Below are 22,824 nucleotides of genomic sequence, written 5' to 3'. Positions count from 1 at the left end.
TCCGTTTCGTCCTCCTCGACCATCAACAGCGTGTCTTCTTTCAATCCCCGTTTATCCATATCCAAAGCCAAAACTCATTGCAAACATTTTGTTCATCCGTTTGTCCGAGGAAATACAACACCAGCAACTCTCACGACCAGTGGCGGTGGGTCAATAGGGGGCGCTAGGGCGCCGCCCTTCCGTGAAATATTCACTTGAATATATCTGCCAACTATTAATAAACTATTATCATTACGAAATCAATAAAAAAAATGCATAGCGTTTATCCTCGATTAATTGTGTGACATGCTTCTCACTGCCAGCAACCATTTAAATGCGTCTGAACGTCAATTATTTGGGCTAGGCTAGTTATTGGTCATTCGAAATAAATCCCTCCTCCAAGTCAGGAGCGACGGCCACGTTGAAGTCAACGTAAGCTTGCTAACTTTTAGCTTCAAGCAGAGACAGCTTTTCATTGGCGCAGGAAAATTCGCCCTCGGGTCGCACCAGTGTGCGCCCAAGGCCATCGCTGGTATCGCTTTTCTATTTTGTTATCACCACATGATTGGACAATTCAGCGAATCAATCAAATAGGCTACCTCCCTCAGCAGCATTCGGGCACCACAACTACATGTAGAGAGGAGATAGATCGCTAACTAGCAGAGAGTTTTAAGCACTTTCCCTTTACAGTGGAGGAATTGGACTCCCCAAGCAATGTTATACTTAAAAGGAGCAAGTAAGTTACATATTAATTTAGTCTTTCGGCCTGTAGCATATAAACAAAATGAAGCAACTGTCCCATATTTCTAACTGCATTTGAAGTAGACATTGAGACTCACAAAAAATGGACGCTATAGGACAGTGATCATGATTTGTCTCAATATCAGAATAACAACAATGGGTCAAATAGCAATGGCTGGTGGAATGGCCATGAAGTAGGTCTGTATATGCAGGGTTGTGTCTATTACTGTGCCCCACCAACATGTTTGATCGCCAGCCACCACTGTGCCCAACTAACACCTAAATGTATGTGAGTATCTGACTGCACAGGCTCTGTAGGAGTCGGCAGATGCCGTTCAATAAGTTTATAGTATAGTTTTTTTAATGTAAAAAAAATACATCATATATTATGAATTAAAAAATGACAAACACAAAGAAATCCTTAAGAAATAAAATCAATAAAACATTTTTAAAAATAGAAAAAGCGTTGTTATTGTTTCTGAGTGCAGAAGAGGTATTGAGCCTCTAAAACAGAGCCTGATAGCTGCGGTGGTAGCGTCCTTCACTGGCCATGAGCTCCAGGTGCGTGCCCTGCTCCACGATGGCCCCGCCCTCCATGAACACGATGTGGTCCGCCTCCTCCACCGTCCTCAGCTGATGGGCCACCACCAGTAGGGTCACACCCTGCCCCCGCAGCTGCCTCGCCACCTGGCACACACACACACAGCGACAGACACACACACACACACACACACAGCGACACACACACACACACACACACGCACACGCACACACGCAGGGTGAGTACCTTGGAGCTTATAGGCAGCAACCTTCCAAAACATCCCACAATCCAGTTGGATTAATGTGTCGGGTTTTATCATGCTGTTTTTAATCTAAGGTGTTGCATGTGTTACGCCGTATGGACGCCACACCGCCACGCAGTAGGGGCTCGAACCGGCAACCTCCAGGACTGGAGGGTGAGCCGAACACTATTTACTCTGCCAAATCACTGCAGCCTTTCGGGTCCGCTTCAAACACGTTCTCAGGGCTCGTGGACTCCACGGCCCCTGAGAACGTCCACCGGCCCCCGGACGTGGGGCCTACAGAGAAGAAGCAGTCAGGGTTTGGGTGACGTACGGCGTGCTGCACGTCTGCGTCCAGGCTGCTGGTGGCCTCGTCCAGGATGATGACCCGGGGCGTCCGGACCAGAGCTCTGGCGATGGCCACGCACTGCCTCTGCCCCGCCCCCAGCTTCACGCCACACTCCCCCACGTCTAGAGAGGGAGACAACACATACGTTAATTTTGGTTCTTTTTTTGTGAGGATGACACTTCCGACACTTTGTTGTGGGTTTCCTGTGACCATTCCTTTTGTGAGCTTTATGAGTTTCTATTGTTCGTTTATTTATTTGGATGAGGATTCATATTCCCACCGCACCCCCACACACACACACACACACACACACACACCAAACACACACACACACACACACATTAAAATAACTTTGAGTGTCTTGAAAAGAAATATAATCATTGCTTCATTATATATATATATATATTTCTTCATATTATACGTTGAATTTGACAATGTATAACTATTGCAGTGTGTATAGAGGTTCGAGAATGAAAGAAAAATGGGCCAAAAACAAACGAAACACCAGGAGTGGGGCGACGACCAACCTGTGTCGTATTTCTGCTCCAGCGACGCGATGAAGCCGTCGGCGCTGGCTCTCCTCGCTGCCTCCTGCAACATTCCCAGGGTGCACTTCTCCAGCCCGTACCCGATGTTGGACCCCAGCGAGCCTGAGAACAGGACCGGGTTCTGGGGCACCAGGGTCACCTGCCGTCAGAGGAGGGAGTCGCGAAAGCGCACAACAAAGCAATACATAGAATGACACATGGGAAAGAACAACAACAAAAGCAAGAGATTATTTATGTCACACACCATAATTTATTAATTAGTTATTGGTGAAATTATTTGTTTCATGAAAAGTTCTTCTCGATGACTAACATCTCGGTGAAAGTAAGTATTGTGTTCAGTGATAAGAAAATAAATGGCTGTGAGTTGAAATGCTAGAGTTTGTTTGGAGATTAAATATTCCTGTGCAAGCAGTGATCAAAAGAGTCATCTCTCAGGGACTGAACCCAGGGACTACCTTCTGGTGGAGGTATTTGTGTTGGTAGCTGTGCAGCGGCTGTCCGTCCAGCAGGATCTGTCCGTCCTGAGGTTCATACAGCCTCTTCAGGAGGCTGACGCAGGACGTCTTCCCTCCGCCAGAGGGACCCACGAGAGCCGTCATCTTCCCCGGGCGTACTTCCAGAGAGAGGGACTATTGCAAAAAGAGAGTGTGTGTACTGTAAAAGACCATATTGTATTCTAGGGAGAGTTGTTTAATGCTTTTTATCAAAAGCTGCCATCGTTGGGAAAATAAACTATTTAGATACTGTCATAAAAGAAGAAGGCAGGGGTTAGGAATCTAGTAACCTTCGAACACTGGGGAACCCGTTACTGTACCTTTACTGGGAGACCGAGTAGCCGCTATACCATCCTACCTCCACTACACAAATACACCATTACACAACCACACCGTTGATAGTAGACATCGCAACCTTGGTCCGAAATGATATGAGGTATACATATATATATATATATATAAAGACATATATATCAGTTTACTAATAGTTTGCAGCTCTTTTGAGCCTGGTTTGTTTAGTCTGAAAACTACGATTCAATTATCGTTTAAATTATTTTATTATTACCATCTGTATGTGAAACAGTCCAGTCCCCAAACAGATGCTCACCTTGAGTACGGGTTTATCAGGGGTGCTCGGATAGGCAAAGGTCACGTTCTGGAACCTGATTCCGCCCGCCAGTGCCTCGGGGGCCAGCCGTCCTGCCGGTTTGGCGTTGGGCGTTCGGTCCAAGTAACCCAACACTTTGGCGATGACTCCCGCGGTGCTCTCGAACTCTCCAGTGGCATAAAGGAACTCCTGGAACAACCAGAACCCTTTAGAATGACTTCTATTTTGTCTCAAGACGGACTGAACTGTGAATGAGACCCAAATCCAAATCCCCCATAGTCTCATGGCCCCATAGTCTCATGGCTTCCATGGTTTTATGGCCCCATAGTCTCATGGCCCTTATAGTCTTATGGCCCTCAGTCTCATGGCCCTCATAGTCTCATGGCTCCCATTGTCTTATGGCCCTTATAGTCTCATGGCCCCATAGTCTCATGGCTCCTATGGTCTCATGGCTCCCATGGTCTCATGGCCCTCATAGTCTCATGGCCCCATAGTCTCATGGCCCTCATAGTCTCATGTCCCTCATACTCTCATGGCCTCATAGCCCTCAGTCTCATGGCCCTCATAGTCTTATGGCCCTCAGTCTCATGGCTTCCATGGTTTTATGGCCCCCATAGTCTTGTGGCCCTTATAGTCTTATGGCCCTCAGTCTCATGGCCCTCATAGTCTCATGGCCCCATATTCTCATGGCTCCCATGGTCTCATGGCCCCATAGTCTCATGGCTCCCATAGTCTCATGGCCCTCATAGTGTCATGGCCCCAGTCTCATGGCCCTCATAGTCTCATATTCTCATGGCCTCATAGCCCTCATAGTCTCATGGCTCCAATAGTCTCATGGCCCTCACAGTCTCATGGCCTTCATATTCTCATGGCCTCATAGCCCTCATAGTCTCATGGCCCTCATATTCTCATGGCCCTCATAGTCTCATGGCCCCCCGTCTCATGGCCCTCATAGTCTCATGGCCCTTATATTCTCATGGCCCTCATATTCTTATGGCCCTCGTAGTCTTATGGGGTCTGCATTGAGCATAGCGCCGCTAAGGTAAAGCAAAAATCTCCATCTGCCTGCAGCTTCCAGAGTAGCGTTTGGTTATTAGAGGTGGTTTCAAGATTATTTTTCTATTGCTCTACGGTGGAAAGAAGTCCAGCGATGTTTTCTGTCCAACCTTCACAGAGCTCTGGAAGTGTTCCAACTGTAGATTTTGAATGACGCTGCACATTCTGTAATATTGAGAACGTTTTTGACAACCAGGTCTGAGCGCCGCCCTGAAGTTCCCCTCGTTTTACACCTAGTTTAATTTATGGCACCCAAGGCCTCCACATGAAAGGAGTTGAGAGCGTACAGCAACGGCCAGCCATTGGTAGGATTGAGGCCGACTCTCACCCGTATGCTTGCTGAGAGAGGTCCCTGGTACAGGAAGAAGGCGAGCAGGTCACCCACGGTGATCTGACCAGAGGAGATCAGGGAGCGGCCCTGGACCAGGATGAGCACCTTGATCCCCACGTTCAGCAGCTAGAGGAGGACAGGTGACAAGGGATTCATTTAGAGCGTCATCTTCGCATTTCACTTTCTGGTAGTAGTCAGGTAATATTCATGAATTTGGTTCTTCTCTCTCCTAGGGCTGTCCAAGAAATAATTACATTATTTTTAAAAAATACCTTCATTCTTTTGTAGTCCAAATAAATTATTAATTTAAAAATGGAGACCTCCAAATTATTTGAACAATGCAACCCTTAAAAAAAATACTAAACAAGGTTTATTAAGACAGATAATCCGTCCCAATATGACCCTCAGACTCATCCACTAAGAAGAGAGTTTTTATTGAACCCCCTTCTCCCAGCCGCCCTCCTCACCCTTCGCAGCAGGAGGAAGGTGGCTCTGTAGAGTCCCATGCGTGTCTTGAGGTCTCTCATCTGGTCCAGCGCCCGGCCGTAGACCCCCGCCTCGTAGGGCTCCGCCCCGCAGCTGCGGACCACCCTGATGCTGCCCAGAGTCTGGGTGGCCAGCCGGTTGTTCTCCGCCTGGCAGTCCTGCAGCTCCTCTTTCATTTCCTGTGAGACCCGCCATCAGGAACACTGAGACCGTGAGGCACAATCGACCTCCAGAGTTTCTGGGTTCAATCCCCGGTATACCTGTAGGCCTGCCTGCTCCTTAATGACCTCTATCTGAATTCAGCGTATGCTCCTAAGAAATACAATATTGGTTTTCAGTTCATCACACACACTTTCTCATCTTATGAAGCAAAGCCCAGAACAAAGCCCAGAACAAAGCCTTTAGTGCTTTGTCCATCATCATCGTAAGTGTATGAAATGGGATTTGGCCAAGCTTTCCAACTCTCTCACAAATGTGCTCAACATCACTGAGGCTCTATGAATATATTTACATCAGGCCTGCATGCATGACAGTTCTATTGGTTCTTATGGTTCTCATATCTGTTACTTCCTACCTTGCTGTACACGCTGTACTGGCTCTGAATGAGGCTCAGGAGACGCATCTCCACCACGGTGAGCAGGGTGAGCTGCCAGGACAGCCTGACCATCAGCTGCAGCATGAGGACGCCCTTGATGGTGCTGCGTACCAACAGGTTACAGTTCAGCACCACGGTTTTACCCATCTTGTCCACGTCCGAATGCAGACGGGTGGCCAGGCTTCCTGAGAGGGGGATGAGTGGGGGGGGGTGAGTGGGGAGGGAGGGAAGGAGAGAGTGGGAGAGTTAGAGTGGCGGAAGGGAGACAGAGGGAGACAGAGAGAGGGTCAGTGAAGTTGACGCACAATGATTAAGTCCTAACTAAGGAATGTGCCGATTAAATGAAATTCAATATGAAAGTAAGCCAGGGGTAAGTACACCAAGAAATAGCCATACCCCAGAACTACACACACTCCTACACACACACACACACACAGACACACACACACACAGACACACACGTCTGCTCACACACAACAGGTATTGTTAGTGTCTGTATCACCAGGCTTGTTGTCCTCAAAGAACTGTATCTCCTGCTGCAGCAGATTGCTGTACAGCAGTCTCTTGACCCTCTGGTTCAGCCTGGACAAGATCCACATAAACGTGCCTCCTCTCAGCGCAGCGAACAAAGGGCTAGAGCAAAAGAAGAAAGAAAGGTACTGATGAATGCAGAAATACTGGGACAACAATAAAATAGCTACGGCCTATGTATTCTTTAAGGAAGGGTAAATCTGCACAAGGGAAACAACTAACAGCCATACCTTCCAAGAGAAAAAAGGGCTAGCCATCCAAGGTTCTTCAGAAAGTGTGTTTGATAGAGCTGACCTCGCAGCATATCAATGACTCTTCCCTGATACAGTGGGATGTATGCATCACCTATCGGGAAAAAGACACACAGATAAAGGATTATTATTTAAGTGGGCTACATAATGCTGTCATTTGTCAAAAGTCTGAGCCGTCCATCGCTACTCATATTGTCTAAATGCAGAATCTAAAATTATTTAAGAATTAGCTTATCACACAATCAAATATAAAATTATCAAACGTACATATAATTCTAACCTTATATTTTATAATACCGGTACTGTTGATTTAATATTGTTAAACTTACAAGCCACGCCCAGGATGAGGAAGAAGAAGGCAAACATAAGGTAGAGGCGGTCCGGCACGAAGTATTTCAGCACCCTCTTCAGCACCGCCGTTGAGCCGAGATTTTGACCTCCTTTCTTCTTCTGCCCATTGGTCAAATCCATCTCCCATAACGCACATGCTATGATGGAGGAGATCTGGGCCAATACGATCATACCAAGCGTAGGGACTGAACTGCCGTTAAAAGTTGAAAACCCAGCTAGAGTTCGTACACTTTCAAAAATAGGGAGCAAGAGGCACACGAGAGTCACAAACCTGAAGACAACAGGTGTGGGTTTGTCGTCAATATAAATGGTCCATGTGTTGATTAGTGGCAGCTTTAATAGTCCAAAAGTCCACAAACCAGGCAATCCAACACAACTTGAGAACTGAAGCAACACGGCAAAGAGCATCAGCCAGAACATGGTGTCCGAGAGGAGGACAAATCCATACGTCTTCCATTTCATTTTCGTCGACCTAAAATGTTTATCCAATAATAAATTACACGAATGTATATTAAAAAGGCGGTAAGTAGCCTACTCGACTGTCTGTGCAACTTTAGTTTCTCTTTGCATTAACTTTCACTTTCCGCAGCATTATCTTGCGAGACCAGTAGGCTATTCTCGAGATTTGGAGGAACAGCGACCAATCATAAGGATACTGGGGCATGACACTGTAGAACAGCCCCAAGAACAAATAAGGTGAGCCGTACAACTAGCAGGTGTAGATGTATGATGGGGCTTGGGGCCGGGTGGTTTTAACATGGCATTTACATTTAGGGCATTTAGCAGACGCTTTTATCCAAAGCGACTTACAATAAGAACATTTGTCAGAAGAAAGAGAAACAACAATATATTGCTGTTGGTACAGTGAAGATATTATTATTACAGTTGCTACGTTAACCAATTTCCCGTATACGACAAGGTAGTTAGGATAAGATGCTGTACGATGCTACGATTCCTAAGTGCCAGGACGTACAACATACAACAAGTGCGTACATTTAGTGCCTGGACGTACAACATACAATAAGTAAGTTAGAGGGGTGTTTTTAGGAGCGTAAGGGAGGAGAAGGGGCGGTGGGGGTAAGGGATGAGGCTAAAGAGTCCAGTTTAACTTGACGGCAGTTTTGATATGAGGAGGCCTATCTCTAGGTTGGACGCTGAATAACTCAATGTAAAATCAATGTATTCCTACTTTGGGACGAGCAAGTTGAAAATGAGGACTCCCACAAGTGATCTATTGATTTGGAGGCTATATTGTTTCTCGTACGAGAATTTACATCATATTAAGTTAATATTCACTCAAACAAACTCGAGTTGGTCATCTTTATGCTATGTTCGTTGCCATTGTTTTTTGTCATATTTTCTAACATTTTTATATCTCACATATTCGATTCATTGTTAAGAATATAATGAACAGTTATGGACCAAATATGAATTTCACATCGAACAGATACTTTAAACTGTGCTAAAAAAAAGAAGCAAATAATTTTTTTGCCACCAAGATAATATATTTCTTATTTACTGCCATTAGATTTCTTTTGTTTTTCCTCAGAAAGTTATCGTTTGATTTTGTTTTTGTCATGTTTTAAATGTGGAGAGATTTATTATGCACAAAAACCTTCTTTGCAGTTGTCTTGCCTTATGGGAGGGATAATTGCTAACATCCAATAATAAAACCTTCCCAAACTGAGTCGTCTTTATCATGACGCCTCTAAATTAAATGTATTATTATTATTATTATGAACGCATTGAACACACACATTCATTCTGTACCGTGCATTCATTCATTATTTGTCGGGATCCAAGGAACTTCAATAACTAAACCAAAACTAAATGGAAGCCCATATTAGAGTATGTCTCCCTCTGTTTAACAGGAGCGGAACTGCATCATATTATTTAACTAATAAAAAATACCACTGGCAGATTATCAGGGAATATGCACTAACTAATCCACCCTGCTATTGAACAATTATTTTCTTCCAGACTTCAGTGGAACCACCAGCTTTCACTGCTGAGAGAGCCTGACATTCAAGCATTTCCTTACAATTAGTGAGTGCATCTGTTTTATTTTTTCACGTTTTACTGCGATAAACTCGAACCCAAGCCCCTCTTACACCTACATGCATGTGAGTGCCTGATGAGAAGCTGGATACCATCCAGCCAAATGTAGCCCGTTCTGACTTATGATTAGTATGAGTAGGCCAATAATCACCTAATTCAGTACATCCTTTATACTTAAGTATTCAACATTCAAAATTATAATTTCTAATATCAATAAATTGCTGTAGCCGATTGTTTTCATTACAATTACAAAAAAAAAAAAAAAAAATGTCAGCAGCATCTTTGTCATTAAACGTTGCCAAGGTAACATGTGCTCTTGTGAAGTGCTGTCCCAATCCCATATATACCTATCTGAGCCCATGTGGCCTCACGCACTCACTCACTTAGCACCTGAGATCAATTAGGTCTGTGAGTCCTTAGCCCTCAGGGCTCACTTTGGGATTGGGCCAATGATCAAGCGGCAGGTTACGCGCATAACGCGTTGGGTGTGGCCGTACCTTAAAACATTCAAACTATACAGTACAATTCCAGAGACAGATATTTTATCAAAAGATCAAAAAAAGAAAAGAAAAATAAAGATCAAAACCCTGTCAACGACTACTAAGGACGTACTGTAACTGGGTCTTGAAGGGTTGTTGTCCCATTTCGTAGGGGTAGGGTTGAGGGGTAGGGTAATAGTTTGTGCCAAGGGCCTTATTCTGTACCAGCCGTGCTTTCATTCATTGTTTGCCGGGATCCAAGGAACTTCAATAACCACAACTAACTGGAAGCCCTTAGTATGCCTCCCTCAGTTTAACAGGAGCTGAACTGCATCATATTATTTAATCAATAAAAAATTACCATTGGAAGATTATCAGGGAATATGTATTCAAGCCTGCAATTTGTTTGACACCCAGCATAACTTTTCTTCCAGACTTCAGTGGAACCAGCCATTTGCACTGCTGAGAGAGCCTGACATTCTAGCATTTCCTTACATTTAGTGAGTGCTTCTGTTTTATTGTTTCGCGTTTTACTGCGATAAACTTGAAGCCAAGCCCCGCTTACCCCTACATGTATGTGAGTGCCTGATGAGGAGCCGGATGCCATCCAATACGTTTGAAGTAGTTTTTTAAATGTAAAAATACATCATATATCATCAATTCAAAAATGAAAAACACAAAAAATCGTAAAGAAATAGAATCAAACATTTTATAATAGAAAAAGCGTTGTTATTTCTTTTTTATACAATCTACAGATCAATATGCAAACATCGTTTTAGTGTTTTGTTAAAAATAAGAAATAATAAAAGAACACAAAAAAAGATAAAAAACATGAGTAGCTAAACATAACCGCGGGAAAGGTAGCGTATAAATCAGAACATCTTTAATCAGGTAGAATATGATCTAAGTATGGATATGGACTCAACCCCTAGCTCAGCTCCTAGTCCAAGTGATGGTCATCTCCCGCCTCGCCTATTGCAACTCCCTCCTGGCAGGACTCCCTGCCTCTGAGATTTAACCTTTGCAGCGTATCCGGAATGCGGCAGCGCGCCTCGTGTTCAACCTACCTAAATTCTCTCATGTGACCCCCCTCTTCCGGGACCTCCACTGGCTCCCTGTAGTAGCTTGCATCAGATTCAAGATGGTGGCCCTGGGATACAAGGCGGTCGATGGAACTACCTCCAAGCATTGGTCAAGCCACACGGCCCAGCTCGATCCCTCCGCTGAACTACCTCGGCTGGACGTCTGGTACCGCTATCGCTACAAGCAAGCAAAGGTCGATCAGTGAAGTCAAAACTCTTCTGTTTTGGGACCTCAGTGGTGGAACGAGCACCCTGCCGATGTCAGGATCGCAGAGTCGCTCACCAGCATCCGCAAAAGACTCAAAAAAAGAAATCCAGTCTGCCCACCAATGTATGTTGTATGCCCATGTACGCCCAGGCACTTAATGTACGCACTTATTACACGCACTTAATGTACACACTTATTATACGCACTTAATGTACACACTTATTGTACGCACTTAATGTACACTTATTATACGCACTTAATGTAGGTTGTATTGAACTTTCTATGAACATCTTTACTGTACCAACAGCGACATATTGTTTCACCTCTTATGACAAATGTACTTATTGTAGGGCGCTTTGGATGAAAGCGTCTGCTAAATGCCCTGAATGTAAATGTAACCCAGGATGTTTTTAACATCAGTTTTTAAACTTTTCAATGAAAATGAAATGAAAGTACGTTTCTCCATCACATAAATATCGTGGATAACGCGTTGTTGATGTTCCGAGTGCAGAAGAAGCGCTGGGCCTCTAGTGGAACATGGCATGACGGTGGTAGCGGCCTCTACTGGCCATGAGCTCCGGGTGCGTGCCCTGCTCCACAATGGCCCCGCCCTCCATGAACACGATGTGGTCCGCCTCCTCCACCGTCCTCAGCTGATGGGCCACCACCAGTAGGGTCACACCCTGCCCCCGCAGCTGCCTCGCCACCTGGCACACACACACGTACACACACACACACACACACACACACACACACACACACACACACACACACACACACACACACACACACACACACACACACACACACACACACACACACACACACACACACAGCAACACACACACACAGGCACGCATACGCACGCACGCACGCATACGCACGCACACACACACACACAGACAGACACACACACACACGCACACACACACAAACAGACACACACACACACACCGACAGACACACACACACACGTACGTACGCACACACGGACAGACAAAGACACACACGCAGGCTGAGAACCAACCTTGGACCTTATAGGCAGCAACATTTCAAGACCTCCCATATGCTGTATGTATGCTGTAAGTCCTGACACTTTTCAAAAATAAATAGTAGTAAGCATTGTGTAGCGTCTTATCCTAGCTACCTTTGTTGTACACAGGGAATGGGTGAACCTAGCAAATGTAAGTGCTCGGCACTTGTTTCTATGAGTTGCTTTCCTCTACTGACAGCGATATATAGTTGTTTCTCTTTCTTCTGACAAATGTACTTATGGTAGGTCACTCTGGATAAAAGCGTTAAAAACGCCCTAAATGTAAATCCCACAATCCAGTTGGATTTATGCTTGGGGTTTTATCATGTTTCTTTTTAATTAGGTGTAGGTGTAGCGTGTGTCACGCCGTTTTGGACGCCACCCCTCTACACAGCGTGGTCTCGAACCTGTAACCCCCATGATTGGAGGGTTAGCTGAACACTAAGCACTGGGCAAAAGCCTTTTGGGTCCGCTTCAAACACGTTCTCAGGGCCCGTGGACTCCACGGCCCCTGAGAACGTCCACCGGCCCCCGGACATGGGGCCTACAGAGAAGAAGCAGTCAGGGTTTGGGTGACGTACGGCGTGCTGCACGTCTGCGTCCAGGCTGCTGGTGGCCTCGTCCAAGATGATGACCCGGGGCGTCCGGACCAGAGCTCTGGCGATGGCCACGCACTGCCTCTGCCCCGCCCCCAGCTTCACGCCACACTCCCCCATGTCTAGAGAGGGAGACAACACAACGGGATTCATTTTGGGTCTTATTTCTGCAAGTGACACTACGTCCCTTTAGTGGGCTTTATGAGTTATTGGTCATTTATTTAGATGAGGATTCATATTCCCCCTACACACACACACAGATACACACAGATACACACACACACACACACACACACACACACACACACACACACACACACACACACACACACACACACACACACACACACACACACACACACACACACACACACAAATACATCTTTAAAGAACTTTGAGTGTCTTGAAAAGTAATATCATAAAATGATGTTATTATTATTGAAAATAATTTAAAAAAATCTTCATATCATATGTTAAATTTGACAAAGAATACCTATTGCTGTGTGTATAGAGGCACGCAAATACATAACAAAGGAAGAAGAACAAACAGTGAGCCGTAACACCAGGGGCCCTAACTTGCACCCAGCGCAATTGACTTTCTACACCGACGCATTGCTAGTTTGCACCCGCCGCTAAGCTGATTTTCCCCCGCTGTCAACTTGCGCCGCTAAACTTGCGCCCTGAGAGGCGTGTCGCGAAAAGCAGATGCATGTTCCAGCGCAAATAGTTTAAACACACGCAAACTAAACTTGTAACGCATAATACAGTCCATGGCAATGTATATTAACGGTGGGACCAGGGCCGTCGGACTGCGGGGACAAAGGGGACAGTTGTGGGGGGGCCCAAGGCAGAGGGGGGGCCCATGACCAAAAAAAAAAAAAATTAAATTTTTTTATCTTACTTTTTTTTTTTTCTTTATCCCTCCCCCCCGTCAACAATCGCTTCCCCCCCCCCCTCCCCCCTCCCCCCCCCCGTCAACAATCCCTTCCCCCCCCCCCCCCCTCAACAACCTGGCGCAGGGGGGTCCAGCACTACCTGTAGTATAGGGGCCCAGGATTTGGTGCTACGGCCCTGGGTGGGACAAATGCATATTATGAACACAAGTCGATAACGATAATGTATAGAATACTGGTAAGAAACGATGTGCGTTAATGTATTGCCGCATATCATTAAATAGACCCACAGTTGCGGCCACAGTACCGCATATCATATGTGTTAGGTTTTCTTTACCGAAATTTACATGACGACTCAGTGTTTCTGAAGTTGTAGAAGAAAATGCTATTCCATATCTGAACAGGGCAATATTATTTGGCCATAAACTGATCCATTTGAAGTTTGAAATTCATGTGGTCATGCATCTGTCTCAGGGGAGACTGCAAACGCGATAAAATATCAACTCGTCAGGTTAAAATGCGCTCATGGCTCTTACGCTACGGCTACACCAGACGCGGAAATTCTGCCGTGCGGAAATAGAACGTTCACCAAGCGGAAATTTTAAATTAACCGGCTACACTGGACGCGTTAAAAATGGCTCCTTTATCTTTTTTGATCTCTGTATTACTATGGTCCAGTTCAATAGCTGCTTATAGTATAGAAGTATAGTATAGAAGTTACTCACCAGTTATGCCAACTGCCTCCGAAACAGCTCTCCATCCGGCATCTCTTTGACGTTTATCCTTATATTTCAGGTCACTGTGGTCGTAAAGCTGTACTCGTTTTTCAACTTCATGAATTAATAAATAATCATCCATTCTTGAACTATCAACTATCTAGGCCTACTTGCTATCTATATACTTACACTAGCCGCGTTTACATGGCAGATCTATGCCGCATAGAAATCTATGCAGCATAGATGTGTCCATGTAAACGCGGCTACTGTCTACGTAGGCCTATACTATCTATCTTATACACTGTCGTCTTCAAACAGAAAAGTAATGTTTTAATCGTTAAAAACGTTAAATCTCCATAGTAACAGCTCTCGAGGGTTTGGGAAATAATCAGATTTATTGATTCCCTCATTATTCACAGCAAAATATATAATGGTTTTCATTACATTTCATTGATTTATTACCATACTCTATGTTAAAAGGCCCACGCAAACCTCGCGGAAAATAATAAAAATAGAAACCAGTCTATGTCTTAATTTTCCGCGCGGAAATGTCGGAAATGTCGGCGCGGTACATTCAGTTTCAGCGTCTGGTGTAGCCACTCTCATTGCTTTCAACGGTTTCGAATTCTGCTGCGTTCACACCGCGTCCGCAAAGCAAAATTTCCGCGTCTGGTGTAGCCAGGCCCTTAAAGAGGATGGCTGATGGCGCTCTCATTGGTTTAGTGCATGTTACGCCCAAAACACAGAACTTTGATATTAGGTATTCAGACCAACCCATTTTAGATTTGTGTTGGGCGCAAGAGTAATTTATCCGCCGGTATAAGCAACAGCGCCAGAGATCTGCCCACAAACTACATGCGTTTCGCGCTTCTCACTTGCGTTTCAGACCGATATAATAGGGCCCCAGGAGTGGAATGACGACCGACCTGTGTCGTATTTCTGCTCCAGCGACTCGATGAAGCCGTCTGCGCTGGCTCTCCTCGCTGCCTCCTTCAACATTCCCAGGGTGCAGTTCTCCAGCCCGTAACCGATGTTGGACCCCAGCGAGCCTGAGAACAGGATTGGGTTCTGGGGCACCAGGGTCACCTGCACAAAACAGCAATGCAAAGTAATATACAAGGGAAGCTACTATAACGAAGCAAGAGATTATTTAAGAGCATGTCATACACCATTATGTGTTCTTTGCAAAATAATTTGTTTCCTGAAAAGTTCTCGGTGGGCTCTTACTAAGAAGTCCTTTGTAGTAAGTATTTAATTTTGCATGAGAAAATAAATGTGCTTGAGTAGAAATGTGCTTGAGTTTGTTTGGAGTCTAAATATCCCTTGTCCCTCAGGAACTGAACCAGGGACTACCTTCTGGTGGAGGTATTTGTGTTGGTAGCTGTGCAGCGGCTGTCCGTCCAGCAGGATCTGTCCGTCCTGAGGTTCATACAGCCTCTTCAGGAGGCTGACGCAGGACGTCTTCCCTCCGCCAGAGGGACCCACTAGAGCCGTCATCTTCCCCGGGCGTACTTCCAGAGAGAGGGACTATTGCAAAGAGAGAGTGTGTGTACTGTAAAAGACCATATTGTATTCTAGGGAGAGTTGTTTAATGCTTTTTATCCAAAGCTGCCATCGTTGGGAAAATAAACTATTCAGATACTTCATAAAAGAAGAAGGCAGGGGTTAGGAATCTAGTATGCCCATAGCCTTCGAACACTGGGGAACCCGTTACTGTACCTTTACTGGGAGACAGAGTAGCCGCTATCCCATCCTGCCTCCACTACATAAATACACAACTACACAACCACACTGTTGATAGTAGACATCGCAACCTTGGTCCGAAATGATATGAGGTAAGTTATATTTCAGTTTACTAATAGTTTGCAGCTCTTTTGAGCCTGGTTTGTTTAGTCTGAAAACTACAATTCAATTATCGTTTAAATTATTATACTATGATTATTGCCATCTGTATGTGAAACAGTCCAGTCCCCAAACAGATGCTCACCTTGAGTACGGGTTTATCAGGGGTGCTCGGGTAGGCAAAGGTCACGTTCTGGAACCTGATTCCGCCTGCCAGTGCCTCGGGGGCCAGCCGTCCTGCCGGTTTGGCGTTGGGCGTTCGGTCCAAGTAACCCAACACTTTGGCGATGACTCCCGCGGTGCTCTCGAACTCTCCAGTGGCGTAAAGGAACTCCTGGAACAACCAGAACCCTTTAGAATGACTTCCATTTTGTCTCAAGACGGACTAAACTGTGAATGAGACCCAAATCCAAATTCCCCATAGTCTCATGGCTTCCATGGTTTTATGGCTCATAGTCTCATGGCCCTTATAGTCTTATGGCCCTCAGTCTCATGGCCCTCATAGTCTCTTGGCCCCATAGTCTCATGGCTCCCATGGTGGTCTCATGGCTCCCATTGTCTTATGGCCCTTATAGTCTCATGGCCCCATAGTCTCATGGCTCCCATGGTCTTATGGCCCTTATAGTCTCATGGCCACATAGTCTCATGGCTCCTATGGTCTCATGGCTCCCATGGTCTTATGGCCCTTATAGTCTCATGGCCCCATAGTCTCATGGCTCCTATGGTCTCATGGCTCCTATGGTCTCATGGCTCCCATGGTCTTATGGCCCTTATAGTCTCATGGCCACATAGTCTCATGGCTCCTATGGTCTCATGGCTCCCATGGTCTCATGGCTCCCATAGTCTCATGGCCCTCATAGTCTCATGGCTCCCATAGTCTCATGGCTCCCATGGTCTTATGGCCCTTAGTCTCATGGCCCCATGGTCTCATGGCCCTCATAGTCTAATGGCCCCATAGTCGCACGGCCCTCATAGTTTCATGGCCTTCATACTCTCATGGCCTCATAGCCCTCATAGTCTCATGGCCCTCATAGTCTTATGGCCCTCAGTCTCATGGCTTCCATGGTTTTATGGCCCCCATAGTCTCGTGGCCCTTATAGTCTTATGGCCCTCAGTCTCATGGCCCTCATAGTCTCATGGCCCCATGGTCTCATGGCTCCCATGGTCTTATGGCCCTTATAGTCTCATGGCCCCATAGTCTCATGGCTCCTATGGTCTCATGGCTCCCATGGTCTCATGGCCCCATAGTCTCATGGCTCCCATAGTCTCATGGCCCTCATAGTGTCATGAGACTATGAGTGCCCAGCCTCATGGCCCTCATAGTCCCATGGCCCTCATAGTCTCATATTATCATGGCCTCATAGCCCTCATAGTCTCATGGCTCCAATAGTCTTATGGTCCTTAGTCTCATGGCCCCATAGTCTCATGGCCCTCATAGTCTCATGGCCTTCATATTCTCATGGCCTCATAGCCCTCATAGTCTCATGGCCCTCATATTCTCATGGCCTCATAGTCTTATGGCCCTCAGTCTCATGGCCCTCATAGTCTCATGGCCCTCATAGTCTCATGGCCCCCCGTCTCATGGCCCTCATAGTCTCTTGGCCCTCATAGTCTCATGGCCCTCATATTCTTATGGCCCTCGTAGTCTTATGGGGTCTGCATTGAGCATAGCGCCGCTAAGGTAAAGCAAAAATCTCATGGCCCCATAGTCTCATGGCTCCTATGGTCTCATGGCTCCCATGGTCTCATGGCCCCATAGTCTCATGGCTCCCATAGTCTCATGGCCCTCATAGTGTCATGAGACTATGAGTGCCCAGCCTCATGGCCCTCATAGTCCCATGGCCCTCATAGTCTCATATTCTCATGGCCTCATAGCCCTCATAGTCTCATGGCTCCAATAGTCTTATGGTCCTTAGTCTCATGGCCCCATAGTCTCATGGCCCTCATAGTCTCATGGCCTTCATATTCTCATGGCCTCATAGTCTCATGGCCCTCATAGTCTCATGGCCTCATAGTCTTATGGCCCTCAGTCTCATGGCCCTCATAGTCTCATGGCCCTCATAGTCTCATGGCCCCCCGTCTCATGGCCCTCATAGTCTCTTGGCCCTCATAGTCTCATGGCCCTCATATTCTTATGGCCCTCGTAGTCTTATGGGGTCTGCATTGAGCATAGCGCCGCTAAGGTAAAGCAAAAATCTCCATCTGCCTGCAGCTTCCAGAGTAGCGTTCGGTTATTAGAGGTGGTTTCAAGATTATTTTTCTATTGCTCTACGGTGGAAGGAAGTCGAGCGATGTTTTCTGTCCAACCTTCAGAGAGCTCTGGAAGTGTTCCAACTGTAGATTTTGAATGACGCAGCACGTTGTGTAATATTGAGAAACGTTTTTGACAACCAGGTCTGAGCGCCGCCCTGAAGTTCACCTCGTTTTACACCTAGTTTAATTTATGGCACCCAAGGCCTCCACATGAAAGGAGTTGAGAGCGTACAGCAACGGCCAGCCATTGGTAGGATTGAGGCCGACTCTCACCCGTATGCTTGCTGAGAGAGGTCCCTGGTACAGGAAGAAGGCGAGCAGGTCACCCACGGTGATCTGACCAGAGGAGATCAGGGAGCGGCCCTGGACCAGGATGAGCACCTTGATCCCCACGTTCAGCAGCTAGAGGAGGACAGGTGACAAGGGATTCATTTAGAGCGTCATCTTCGCATTTCACTTTCTGGTAGTAGTCAGGTAATATTCATGAATTTGGTTATTCTCTCTCCTAGGGCTGTCCAAGAAATAATTACATTATTTTAAAAAAATACCTTCATTCTTTTGTAGTCCAAATAAATTATTAATTAAAAAAAGCAGACCTCCAAATTATTTGAACAATGCAACCCTTAAAATAGAATACTAAACAAGGTTTATTAAGACAGATAATCCGTCCCAATATGACCCTCAGACTCATCCACTAAGAAGAGAGTTTTTATTGAACCCCCTTCTCCCAGCCGCCCTCCTCACCCTTCGCAGCACGAGGAAGGTGGCGCTGTAGAGTCCCATGCGTGTCTTGAGGTCTCTCATCTGGTCCAGCGCCCGGCCGTAGACCCCCGCCTCGTAGGGCTCCGCCCCGCAGCTGCGGACCACCCTGATGTTGCCCAGAGTCTGGGTGGCCAGCCGGTTGTTCTCCGCCTGGCAGTCCTGCAGCTCCTCCTTCATTTCCTGTGAGACCCGCCATGAGGAACACTGAGACCGTGAGGCACAATCGACCTCCAAAGGTCTATTTTATTGTAGTGGGTATACTGTGATGATTCCCTCCCAGCCACGTACAAACCCGTCCGACCTGTACGTGTACATGTGTGGCGCTTATGGGGTGTCGCACCACACTCACCAACGCAGGGGTCTACAACCCGCTGAGTATAACGATTATCAACAATCATGGAAAGCTGAGTAGGTTTATCAGTTTTAATAACAGTATGAACAAATAGAACACAAAAATGACAAGCTGTCCTTTGTATATCTATTGTAGCAATAGCACATGCTAAACAAGGACAAAATCGACTCAAAATAATTTAATGAACTGTTTACATCCATGGCTAACCAGTGCATGAGAAGGAGATGACAGGAGACTAATGTTTCACTCTTTCAATTGCTCTAATTTGAGCTCTTACTGTTGTTATCTAACATACCATACAGTAATTGAATTGAGTAAAAGTGTGAAATTACTGCACCTTAAAAATGACCATGAATTAGCCATACTCTCATTTGCATAGTGATTAACATTATGAATTTCAATTGTGTATACCAACGGTATGTTGGCTGACATTTACCTTATAACATTTTTTCCCTCCACTCTAACCAAGGATGCCTGTTTTTAAATTCACACGCACGCACACACACGCGAGAAGGAGGGGCTCGGCCCGCCAACTAACGTGCAGAGATGCAGGGGCAGCTTCGCGCTTCGTAACAGAGACAGGGCAGAGCGCGGGCGCGCAGCGGTAATTTTATGAATGGTGAATGTAGGAGATAACTTCCCCTGCTTAAAGTATTTTATTGCAGTTATACCCAACCGATATTTCCGAAAAATAAACACAGGAGTAAAAGATCTGTCACAAGACGATTGATACGTATCCGTGCACATTTTTAAGTGGGTATACGCAAATCCTGGTGCGTTCCTAGTAGGTATACGGCGTATACCTGCGTATCACGTAGACTACACCACTGCCGGTATACCTGTAGGCCTGCCTGCTCCTTAATGACCTCTATCTGAATTCAGCGTATGCTTCTAAGAAATATAATATTGGTCTTCAGTTTATTGCACACACTTTCTCTTCTTATGAAGCTAAGCCCAGAACAAAGCCCAGAACAAAGCCTTTAGTGCTTTGTCCATCATCATCGTAAGTGTATGAAATGGGATTTGGCCAAGCTTTCCAACTCTCTCACAAATGTGCTCAACATCACTGTCGCTCTATGAATATATTTACATCAGACCTGCATGCATGACAGTTCTAATGGTTCTTATGGTCCTCATATCTGTTACTTCCTACCTTGCTGTACACGCTGTACTGGCTCTGAATGAGGCTCAGGAGACCCATCTCCACCACGGTGAGCAGGGTGAGCTGCCAGGACAGCCTGACCATCAGCTGCAGCATGAGGACGCCCTTGATGGTGCTGCGTACCAACAGGTTACAGTTCAGCGCCACGGTTTTCCCCATCTTGTCCACGTCCGAATGCAGACGGGAGGCCAGGCTTCCTGAGAGGGGGATGAGTGGGGGGGGGGGTGAGTGGGGAGGGAGGGAAGGAGAGAGTGGGAGAGTTATAGTGGCGGGAGGGAGACAGAGGGAGACGGAGAGAGAGTCAGTGAAGGTGACGCACAAGGATTAAATGCTAACTAAGGAATGTGCCGATTAAATGAAATTCACTATGAAAGTAAGCCAGGGGTAAGTACACCAAGAAATAGCCATGCCCCAGAACTACACACACTACTACACACACACGTCACACACACACAGACACACGCGTCTGCTCACACACAACAGGTATTATTAGTGTCTGTATCACCAGGCTTGTTGTCCTCAAAGAACTGTATCTCCTGCTGCAGCAGATTGCTGTACAGCAGTCCCTTGACCCTCTGGTTCAGCCTGGACAAGATCCACATAAACGTGCCTCCTCTCAGCGCAGCGAACAGAGGGCTAGAGCAAAAGAAGAAAGACAGGTACTGATGAATGCAGAAATACTGGGACAACAATAAAGTAGCTATGGCCTATGTATTCTTTAAGGAAGGGTACATCTGCACAAGGGAAACAACTAACAAGCATACCTTCCAAGAGAAAAAAGGGCTAGCCATCCAAGGTTCTTCAGAAAGTGTGTTTGATAGAGCTGACCTCGCAGCATATCAATGACTCTTCCCTGATACAGTGGGATGTATGCATCACCTATCGGGGAAAAGACACACAGATAAAGGATTATTATTTAAATTGGCTACATAATGCTGTCATTTGTCAAAAGTCTGAGCCGTCCATCGCTACTCATATTGTCTAATTTCAGAATCTACAATTATTTAAAAATTAGCTTTTCACACAATCAAATATAAAAATTTGAAAACGTACATATAATATTAAACTTATATTGTATAATATTGTTGATTCAATGTTGTTAAACTTACAAGCCACGCCGAGGATGAGAAAGAAGAAGGCAAACATAAGGTAGAGGCGGTCCGGCATGAAGTATTTCAGCACCCTCTTCAGCACCGCCGTTGAGCCGAGATTTTGACCTCCTTTCTTCTTCTGCCCATGGGTCAAATCCATCTCCCAAAACGCACATGCTATGATGGAGGAGATCTGGGCCAATGCGATCATACCAAGCGTAGGGACTGGTCTTCCGTTAAAAGTAGAAAACCCAACTAGAGTTCGAACACTTTCAAAGACAGGAAGCAATAGGCACACGAGAGTCACGAACCTTTTCACCACAGGTGTGGGTTTGTCGTCAATATAAACGGTCCATGTGTTAATTAGTATAATTTTTAATACTGCAAAAGTCCACAAACCAGGCAATCCACCACAACTTGGGAACTGAAGCAACACCAGTTCGGCAAAGAGTATCAGCCAGAACATAATGTCCAAGAGAAGGACAAATCCATACGTCTTCCATTTCATTTTCGTCGACTTAAATTGTTTATCCTATAATAAATACAGGAATGTATATTCGAATAAAAGGAGGAGGCAAGTACCCCAATGTCTGCACGACTTTAGTTTCGCTTTGGATTATCTCGCGCGACCAGTATTCACGAGATTTGCAGGAACAGGAAGACCAATCTTAAATGTCGATACATATTTTATTGTTGCCAGAAGATGGCAGCAGAGAAGGCTATAATAGAGACAAAAATTGGTCATCCAGTCCATAAGCTACTCAAGACTAATTTTTAGCAGTTTAATGAATGGCCTGTCTGTGGGATCCTGATACTGTTGAACGGACCCAACAACAAACGTGACAAGTATATCAAACAAAAGTCCAATCTTATATCACTTTATTGAAACAAAATGTAAAACAATAACTTACAATAAATCGTTGTAAATAAATATTTTACTATCTAACAAGTTCCTTCATTTGCATAAACAGTGCAGAACTTACCACTACAAACAAAATATTCTTATGTTGAAATTGGAAAAAAGTAAATGAGGACATTCTTATTTAAATAATGTAAACACTTTATTTACAAAGTATGATATTTTTTTTATGTAGCTCAAAGATATGAAATATAGTAGGATAACCTAAATGTCCAGCATTTTGTCGCCCTTGCTTTCAAATAAATTGTATTTGAATATGAGGAAAGGCTTAGAAAGA

At 45.4% G+C, this 22,824-nt stretch overlaps 3 protein-coding genes across 6 annotated transcripts in view; all 3 read right to left on the bottom strand.

Moving 5' to 3' along the window:
* Positions 1-892: 892 nt before the first annotated feature.
* Positions 893-7,898, bottom strand: LOC115531163 (antigen peptide transporter 2). Its single transcript, XM_030340268.1, has 11 exons — positions 7,080-7,898; positions 6,730-6,844; positions 6,471-6,601; positions 5,948-6,153; positions 5,355-5,552; positions 4,885-5,013; positions 3,501-3,689; positions 2,855-3,028; positions 2,379-2,538; positions 1,837-1,973; positions 893-1,407 (listed from the first exon to the last, which is right to left on the bottom strand). The coding sequence occupies exons 1-11, from the start codon at positions 7,561-7,563 to the stop codon at positions 1,225-1,227; spliced, it is 2,106 nt and encodes a 701-aa protein (XP_030196128.1). The 5' UTR covers positions 7,564-7,898; the 3' UTR covers positions 893-1,224.
* Positions 7,899-10,004: 2,106 nt separating this feature from the next.
* LOC115531162 (antigen peptide transporter 2) lies at positions 10,005-22,251 on the bottom strand. Of its 2 annotated transcripts, none has more exons than XM_030340266.1 (11): positions 21,647-22,251; positions 21,302-21,416; positions 21,043-21,173; positions 20,529-20,734; positions 19,006-19,203; positions 18,535-18,663; positions 16,154-16,342; positions 15,520-15,693; positions 15,093-15,252; positions 12,543-12,679; positions 10,005-11,635 (listed from the first exon to the last, which is right to left on the bottom strand). In XM_030340266.1, exons 1-11 carry the CDS (start codon positions 22,134-22,136, stop codon positions 11,456-11,458), a joined length of 2,109 nt encoding a protein of 702 aa, XP_030196126.1. In that variant the 5' UTR covers positions 22,137-22,251; the 3' UTR covers positions 10,005-11,455. The 2 variants fall into 2 exon arrangements, 1 of the variants encoding a protein (XP_030196126.1); XR_003973843.1 differs by lacking the exon at positions 10,005-11,635 and adding an exon at positions 14,176-14,249 and having other exon boundaries at positions 12,566-12,679.
* A 239-nt stretch (positions 22,252-22,490) lies between these two features.
* LOC115531165 (cytohesin-1) overlaps positions 22,491-22,824 on the bottom strand; it is a 13,877-nt gene continuing 13,543 nt past the window's right edge. For all 3 annotated transcript variants that reach the window (XM_030340270.1, XM_030340271.1, XM_030340272.1), the window contains exon 12: positions 22,491-22,824. This exon is cut by the window's right edge and continues 615 nt beyond it. The gene's annotated coding sequence lies outside the window, so the exon portion shown is untranslated.

The sequence above is a fragment of the Gadus morhua genome, chromosome 18, assembly GCF_902167405.1.
Source record: "Gadus morhua chromosome 18, gadMor3.0, whole genome shotgun sequence".
Classification (NCBI taxonomy): domain Eukaryota; kingdom Metazoa; phylum Chordata; class Actinopteri; order Gadiformes; family Gadidae; genus Gadus; species Gadus morhua.
Note: the sequence above shows the minus strand (reverse complement) of the source record. Positions and strands in the feature narration are given on the sequence as shown.